This window comes from Argentina anserina, chromosome 4 (genome assembly GCF_933775445.1).
Source record: "Argentina anserina chromosome 4, drPotAnse1.1, whole genome shotgun sequence".
Lineage (NCBI taxonomy): Eukaryota > Viridiplantae > Streptophyta > Magnoliopsida > Rosales > Rosaceae > Argentina > Argentina anserina.
In genome coordinates, this window is record NC_065875.1 from 3,991,322 (window position 1) to 4,000,769 (window position 9,448).

Here is a 9,448-nt window from a genome sequence, read left to right on the forward strand (position 1 = left end):
TTCCCGGCCGAATTCACGCCGACAAGAGAGAGAGTGTTACTCACACGTTTGCCATCTACAATAGACAATGAATAAGCAGCCAACCTTGTCAAACCGTGCAACAGGCAGGGCATGTGTGCTTTCCCAAGAAACAACTCCTCACATTAACAATTTCAAAACAATAAAAGAAAAGCAGAGACAACTCAGAAAAAGATGATTTTGAATAAGAAAATTTTCTGATGCATCAGGCAGCATATGTATGATTTTGGAAGAAATTGAGATCACTAGGTATCTATATATTATGAGAGACGCTGAAAAGTAAAGTTAGGGCCAGTTTGGCACAACTTTTGTAACTGCTTTTGGAGCTGTTTTAGCTTTTGGAAGCAATTGATGATGTTTGGTAAACTTCTCTAAAGCTACTTTTGACTCAAATTGATTTTGGTCACAGCTGAAATTGAAAAGCTAGGGGAAGCTAGCTTTTAAAAGTGGTTTTTGGCAAAAACACATAGCAGAGCTACAGTGTTTTTAATGAAATTTTATGGGGAGCCTATTTTGTCCTTAGTCTTTCTTAAATATTACATGCTCATAAATTGGATTCTATTTTATTATGGTAGATAAATATTTTTGTGTAATATTCTCGATGGATTTTGTTGAAAATTTAAGTGTTTTAATGTAAATTTTTTATTTGGTTCAAACAATGTATAACCAAAACAATTGCAAATAATTATACTAACAATTGGAATAACCCATAGTGTATAATTCATATAACTAATACACAAATTAAAGGTGAATGAATCATTTTGTCCACTTTAAACATTTATTAATATTTTGGTAATTATACATACTAAAAGCCTTTTTTGTTTACAACTTACCAAACACAAATAATAGTTTTTGCTTTCACAGCACTTTCTAAAACAGTTTACCAAATGCTTTAACAACTTTTTCTCATAGCAACTTCAAAAATTATTTTGCTCACAACACAGCTGTACCAAACTAGACCTAAGTGTGCATCTTTTATGGTGAGGGTAAGATTGAAAAACCATACACATATACAAGTTCATTTGCATTCTCTCATACTCTCTCAAATTTCCGTAATAGGATACTGGGAATTCCTCGTTACCTAAGTCTGAACTCATTCTCAATCTTAGCATCTTAGGTGATACTGCAAATCCATTCGACTTTGTAGTATTGATAGCCCGGAAGTTGTTGTCATATTTTGACAATTTGAGAAGCTTTTTGAAGAGTGCAATGTGTTTGGTCTGAACTCGGAACCATACTCAACAAGCTTTCCCAAATTCTCGATACCAATTGCGCTTAGCATTTGGTCTCTGACTCCCTGGCAGCTGTCATTGTGTAGATAATGGCCTCTGTAGTACTCCCATATGTATCACACCGCCGCCATTTCCAGAGAAATGGAAAGACTTGGGAAGCAGAAGCATGTCTGCAAGCCAATCCATGACCATGTACAGTTGGAGCTTGTGATGAAACCCAATTGAATCCAACCACATTAAATCCGGTGGTGAGCATTTCGCCAAGAAACGCAACAGTGCTGGCAGTTGTACGTAGAGAAGTATGCAAGGAAATTAGGACTCTGCCAATGTGTTAGGCCAGGAATAATGAAGCAGAATCGGGTATGCATATATGCTCTTAAATAACCAGGTCAAAACCCGGTATTTCTCTATGTTTTGGTTATAATATATTATGAAGTCGATGATCTTGTGACTGTGTTTCCTTAATTCATCGATCAAGGTCTAGGGATTTGGAAATATGAGCAGAGGCGAATCATGGTGGTAAGGGATCGAGACTACCCATTTGGAGGGAAGTGAATTACTAAAACAGAACTACGTACAATGTACAGATATTTGATAAAGGATAGAAAGACAAAAAATGATTTGATGGTTTGAGTTCCACTGGAGCATAGATTGAAGTGTTTATATGTACAGAGATTAGAGCCAAGCGAGTTACGTACTCGCCCAACTTGATTGTGTTTGTATGTACAGAGACCTCCAGGTACATCATCTTGAATATATGAATATGATCTTAATTTTAATTGAAGTTCTCAACCCACCTCTCTACTCTTTCTATAATAATTCATAGTTTACCAACCTGATCGGTCGAGTAGCACTGATATCTCCTCTTTCTTTAAGTTTGGAGGGAAAACCTTGTTGCCATTATGGGTTAACTGTTATATCTCAAGGTATGGTTTCTTGCGTCCGCCCTTGCATGAGGTGACTACTCATATGGTTTTTAGTTTCCATTTTCTCTGATGCACTGTTTATTATACCTTCTTGTTTGGTCGGAGCACAAACTTATTCACTACTTTTATTAGTGTTATATTGAGAAGTCAGTTCTTGGCTTTCTAAACTATGCTGAATGCCCGTCACATATTTTTTCAGAATAACTTCCAACAAATTTGGTTGGTGCAGCCTTACAAGCCTAATTTCCGGTACAGTTCGGGTTTCAGGTATGAAAAAATCGACCAAAGTCGTTGGTGCCAATACATTAACATGAAGTAATATCGACCAACATATGTGTAAGATGTACATTATACACATCGAAATAAATCTTTAAACATGTTTTCACCTTAGAAAGATGATGAAATGGGCATTGTGATATTATGATGTATTTTCTGAAGATCATCCTGAAACTGCAATTGGAGATCTTTGCACGTATGAAACGAATGAAATCTCCAAATCAGACATTATGATGTTCATATCCCATGAAGTCGTTTTGGCCATTTAATATGAATAGATGAACATCCCATGATACAATTCCTGCTAAAAACAAACACCCATTCCATCTCAACTCCATAATGGAGTCTTCCTAGTTCTAAATCTTAGGCGATGAAGAAGACAATGATATGAAAGGGGCAAAATAAGTTGAATGAATATTCATTTGTAGTGTCTGCAAACATGTAAAAAGGGTTTCCTGCTGCATCTTTATTTCACAATAAGGGCTATTACACTGCACCAAAGAAAACATGCATGAAAGGGCAAACCTGAAGTAACAAAAAATCACCAAACTTCAGGGCGCAGCTCGCCAGTAGCTGGGGGCATCCATCTCCCAGAGTTGTAGACACTCTCACCAACTTTCCAGTTAGGAACATCTTTCATAACCTCAGCTTCATATTCAAGATACTTTTTCCACTCTTTGACAAATCTAAAGAAACATGTGAGAAAAACACAAAGATGTTCAGTATTAGGAATCCACCGAGATGAATATTGCAGGCACAAGACAATAAAGGACGAAATCAATCTCTTATATTGTTCATTACCTTTCATCTTCTTCGGCTTGAAGCACTGGAAGTATTGCTCTGCGGGCAGCATACTTTTCTTCCTTAATTGCCCTATCAAAACAAAATTTTAATGCATTAATATATCATCTATCCAGAAATCCTAAATAAAAGCAAATAGTTGTCACCTAGTACTGTACCCAGATAATCAACTTTTATGATGATAAAAAAAAGATAATGAATGAAAAATTAACACCAAGCATTCGCAGAAATCGTTAGCTTCACCTAGAAATGAAAGTAATGGCAGAAACCATCCACTGATATATTAATATATTACAGCATTACCATAAAGTCCAATGAACTCTTTCCACCATTCAATTAGACTGAAAAGCTCATTTATTCACAAGCATCCCAGAGCATCACGAGCACTGTATCGTGCTCCCCAGAAATATTCCGAATTAAAGAAGCCAGACATATTCTACTTGGTTTCTTGCTATTGCTCTGTGGCAGATACTGACTAGAGGACCAATTTACCTCTACTGTTCTTGCAGCCGAATTCCCTCCTTCTCAAAGATCGCATGTACTTGCCTCAAGATGTAACCTAGCTCAAGTTTCGACTTCAAAGAAAACTTTGATGAGAAAGACTACAGAGTGTGAAGATGTTTGGCAACCAAAATTGATGATGGATGTGTTAGATCAAGGGTTAAATAAAATTCTACTTAAACCAACACCAAAAACTTAGCCTCATATGAAGTGGTTACACAGACCTGTAAGTAAGAAACAGATAAAAAGAGTAGACTATAACCTCTAGTTTGGGTATCACTGTGGGAATCAGCCATATGAGATTTCAGGAAATGCAATGCATAGTGTGTGGAACTAAGATTCAGTTTCAGAAAATTAATATAAGCACATCCTCGTTCATATGTAAAGTGTGTAGTCAAACATGATTCAACTGTAAAATTTGAGAGAAAACCAATTAAACTGGCAACATAATCCGTATGATTGTTGAGTCAAACATCCAAGAACTGATACAGAGAGAATGGCATTGAACTCCATGACAATCCTTCTCATTCTCTACTTCTAAGGAAAAATAATTGTCTCCGTACATGGATTTGACAAGAGGTTCGATTCAAGGTGCTTAGAAAGATTCTTCTCAGGGTATTCCAACTTTAGGCTCCTCCTGTCTATTTGGGATGAGCAAAAGTGTTCGGTGGACAAATCAGCACTATAAACTTATCCTAATACCTATATTACAAGTTTGTGGGACTGGGGGAATTGTGGAAACTTAAAAGAATTTGGAAAAATGTGGCTATCAGAGTTATTGTTCTTACCATTTTTGTTTTTAGAAGAAAGATGCCTTACAAAACAATCTGGTGAATCACACAAATTGAAGTTAAGGAAACAAAACAAAGCAGACAATTCAAAACATGACTTAATTAATGGCTGACATCCAGAAAATAGGAGACATATGTACACCCCTATAAGTCAGAAAACAGAAGCCCAAATCCCGACTCTATGATCCTCAACTCCGATTAGTTTGGCCCAAACAATCAACAAATCTATCCAATTCCTCAAATGATGTGGAAAGATAGTCTGGAAGAAAAAACAAGACAAAGGAGAGATCAATAACCTGTACTTTGTGGACAACTGAAATTACCCAGCCATAAAAGGTTTCAGAAAATATCACTGCAAATGAACTAAGGTTCAATTTTGAAATTTTTTTTATCAACACATCCTCATTCGTATATAAATAAGTGTGGTTGAACACAATTCAACTGCATAGTCTGAGAGCAAACCAATTGAAATGGCAACTTAACCAGTTGGAGTCTGTTTAATGAAGCAATCACTGAAATAGAGTAAAAGGTTTTGAACTCCACGGCCTTCCCTTTTGTTCTCTACTACTTAACATGAAGAGGGAAACCCATCATCTGCATATAGAGAATCTTCAATGTCCTTGGAAAGATTCTTCTCAGCAGATTCCAACTTTAGCCTCGGCTCGTCAGTTTGGGGTGGGAGAGAGATACTGAGAATTAGAATAGTGTTTGGAACAGAGCAGCCATGTAAACTCCTCAAGGATTGGCTTTGACAAAAACTTTCTAAGGGCAAGAATATGGTTGGCAACAAAAATTAATATGGATGTCAAATCAAGGGATTCAAGGGTTAGATAACATTCCACTTGGAACCAACACCCAAGATTCACCCCTCTGATGTGGATACGTAGACCATATATATGTACCATGATGAAAAGCATGGACAATAACCTCTAGTTTTTGGACAACAAAAGGTGTCAACCATAAGAGCTTTCAAGAAAATACAATGCACACTGTGTGGAACTAAAGTTGAGTTTGAATATATTGATATCAGCCCCTCATCATTCATATATTGAAGTGTGTGGTAAGACACAACTCCAGAGCACAGTTAGCAGCAAACTGAATGAAATTGCCTTTTAACCAGTTAGAGTTTGTATAATAGTTGGATCAATAACAATGTTGAATAATTGATACAGAGAGAAATAAAATTCAACTCCATGGTTTTCCCTCTCACTCTCTACTACTAAACTCAAAAATAAGAACCATCATATGTATATACAGATTGACTAGAGTCTAAATTTGATGTCTGTTTGGGTGGGATAGAAAAAGATAGTAAGAATTGGGAGATAGTGTTTGGTGGACACATCAGCACTATGAACTTCTCATTGATAAGAGAAAACTTTGGTTCCTGATTCCCTATTGCAAGCTTGAGAGACTTGAGATTCTTGGAAACTTACATGATTGGGAGTGGTCTGGCTTAGAGAGTTATTATATGTCAGTGCACAACCTGTGAACCACACAAATCTGATATGAAGAAAAAGATTGCGAAGCAAACAAATATAAAAGATCACTCACTAACAGCTGCCTTCCAATTCCAGAAATTGGGAGACACACTTACAACCCTAGAATACAAAAACAGAAGCCCCAAAAAAAGACCAATAGACATACCCTTCCTATTATACCTCCACTACCGACTCTCTACAAACTACAATCCCCAAAATTACATCAAATTGCTCTCATATTTGTTGGCTCCCTCCATAGTTCCATCCTCTTCCAAAATGAAAGCAAAAGCACAAGTCGATATCAGAAGAGATCAAGTGTACAAGTCTTCCGCTGAGATAGTACAGTATTACCACAAAGCCCATGAAACCGTTACACCAATCAATTAGATTAAAAAGATTCATTGTCCTGCATTCCAGAGCCAATGATCACCATATTCCGCCCACAGAGTTATTCTAAGCTTAAAACAAATGCAGATATTCTGCTTGGTTTCCTGCCAATGCTCTGTAGTAGAAATCCTACAATTTGGCCAGTAAAGGAAAGCCACATAATTTACTTTCCACTCCCCCTGCATTCCAATTCACTACCTACCTTCTTTTCATTAACCAAGTTTAAGGATTGACTCCAGAGAGAACTTTCAATGAGCAAGGTTAAACAATGTGGAGATGTTTGGCAGCAAGAATTGATTATGGATGTTAGATCAAGTTCAGATGACTTCCACTTGGCGCTTAAATGAAATAGTCACAAAGACTGGAAGTAAGAAACAAGATGAAAAGAGAGGACAATAACCTCTACATTGTGGACTACTGAAGGTACCCCGTCATGCCAATCACATTTTACCAAACACTTCATAAACCGACACAGATTAATCAAATGCACAAACAATTGCAAACAAATTCAATCAAATCGACAACACACGATGACGACAATCGGCATTCCTACAGCTCATCTCAAACAAACACTAACGATTTGACCACACACCAACGGACCAGATTATCAAACCACCAAAACAAAATGGGGTGAAAGGGGCCCAGACTGACCTTCGGATCTTGTTGCCCTTGCCGACCTGGTACATGCCCCAGGAGAAGGTACCGAAGGCAGCGAGGAATATGGCGACGGCGCTCGGGCCCTTGTTGGGGATCCGGCGAGCGTATCGGGCCGGAGGGAAGCCACCCGGTGGCGGACCGTCTTGGAGAATCGGCATGTCCTTCACGCTCGCCATTCCTGGCTTGTTTCTGATCACCGCCTCCGTCATCGTTCACAGTCTCTCTCTCTCTCTCTCTCTCTCTCTCTCTCTCTGGTTGAAGAAGCTTTTCAGGATTAAAAGGGAAGGGAGTGAGCGACTGACTCGGGTCGGGTCGGGTCTCTCTCTGTGATTCGGGCTTTGGGGTTTCCGCAACTCGAATGAGTAAAATTTATTTCCACCACCACCATCTTTTGTATTCAGTATTCACCCTGCGAACAGTTTAATTATTAGAAGATAATTTTACCCAAATGAGTACACTAATTTTCTAAAATCTAAATCTAATAAATGCACAACCAAATGATTAAATACCAAGAAATGATCATATATTATCTTTTCCACGCAGATCTAAATTTATTTATTTCTTTTTTGATTTGAAAAATTGAAGCTTATTTTTCTTCGATCATAAGCTATAATCGTTATTCAATTCAAAAAATCAAAACTGTTAATTTAATAATCTTTGAAATATATACCTTGTGAACATCAAAAATGGAAATTTAAACTCAAAAATTATTTTTCTCTTTTATTTTGCTCAAAGTTGTTAATCTATGAACTTTTTGACTGTTATGTTGAATTAGACTCACATTTAAAACTAATTTGAAAAACTTAAAAATAAGAAGTGAATCAGATTATGATTTAATCTTTTATTTGTAAACTTTATTATTGTTTTTTATTGGTGTAAATTAATTGGGATATTTTCATTAAAAACTTTCCTTTTAATTAGATTTGTTATATAAGGATATGTTTGGAAAAAGAAATGGGTGTGCTCAGCAAATTTAATGGGGATTTTGACCATTTACCCAAATTTTCTTTAAAAATTGTCCATTTCAATGAACAAAAAAATATGAATTTCATACCCCTAAACCCTAAAATCTCTCCATATTTATTTCTTTTGTGTGGAGAGATTTTATCCCGCACCATTAATCTTTTTGCCGAAGCTTATGGTTCTCTTCATGGTGTTCGTATTTGTAGGGCGGCCCCGAGTGTGTCGCATCTTTTCTTTGCTGATGATGCTTTCATTTTCTTTTAGGTGGGTAGAGAGAAGTGTGAAGTTATGAAGACCTTGTTAGCTTCGTATGAAGTTGCTTCTGGTGAGATGGTGAATTTTTCCAAGAGTTGTATTTCTTTTAGCAAGAATGTGCATCATTTCATGGAGGAGGGCATTGCTTTTATGCTGGGTGTTGAGAGGGTTGATAAGCATGATAAATACTTGGGGCTTCCAACAGAGTTAAGCTATTCCAAGGCCGAGTCATTTGCTTTTCATAATGAGAAGATTAGAAATAGAACGAGTGTGTGGAGGGAAAAGTGCTTCAGTGGAGCAGGAAATGAACTTTTGATAAAATCTGTGGCTCAAACTATTCTTTCATATGTTATGAGCTGCTTTGAGGTCCCAAAGTATATGTGTGATGAGATGCATCATTTAATAGCACGGTTTTATGGTGGGGTGATGAAAATAATAAAAGCAAGCTTCATTAGTTATCCTGGGATAAACTGTGTGTTCCAAAAAGTGAAGGTGGCTTGGGTTTTCGGAATATGCATTCATTTAATCTGACTCTTCTTGCAAAACAAGGGTAGAGGTTGGTTGCTGAACCAAATGCTTTTATTGCCCGGTTACTCAAGGCTCGTTACTTTGCTAGTAGTTCTTTTATGGAGGCATAATTGAAGTGAGGTGAGTCTTATGCTTGGCATAGTATTTTGGCAGGCAGAGAGGTGTTAAAGCAGGGGGTACGGGTCAAGATTGGTTCTAGGGAGCAGACTAGGGTGTGGCATGACCCATGGTTGCCTATTCCCCACTCGTTTAGGTCGTAGTCTTCTATGATGGATGGGACAATAGACTTGCTAGTGTGTGACCTTTTGACTAATGATGGGAGGGGTTGGAACATGGAGGTGTTGCATGAGCTTTTCTCTCTGAGGGAGGTTGACTTAATTGCAAACATTAAGCTCGGCCATGTGCTTTTTTAGGATAAATTTGTTTGACACTTTGATAACAAAGGTATTTTTAATGTTTAAAGTGGCTATCATGTGTTCACCTAAGCAAAAAGTGCAAGTGTTGAGTCTCTTCTTCGGTGGAGAGTGAGGGGGCTATTACAAAAAAATATTGGGGAAATGTGTGGGGTTCTAGGGTACCTCCAAACGTCAAAAGCTTTATTTGGAGGCTTTTTTATGGGAATTGTTCCAACAAGA

General features: G+C 37.4%; 1 protein-coding gene across 1 annotated transcript; it reads right to left on the reverse strand.

Moving 5' to 3' along the window:
* Positions 1-2,688: 2,688 nt before the first annotated feature.
* LOC126790178 (NADH dehydrogenase [ubiquinone] 1 alpha subcomplex subunit 13-A) lies at positions 2,689-7,314 on the reverse strand. The gene is made up of 3 exons (XM_050516330.1): positions 7,062-7,314; positions 3,254-3,325; positions 2,689-3,138 (listed from the first exon to the last, which is right to left on the reverse strand). Exons 1-3 carry the CDS (start codon positions 7,274-7,276, stop codon positions 2,994-2,996), a joined length of 432 nt encoding a protein of 143 aa, XP_050372287.1. The 5' UTR covers positions 7,277-7,314; the 3' UTR covers positions 2,689-2,993.
* Between the last annotated feature and the right edge of the window lie 2,134 nt (positions 7,315-9,448).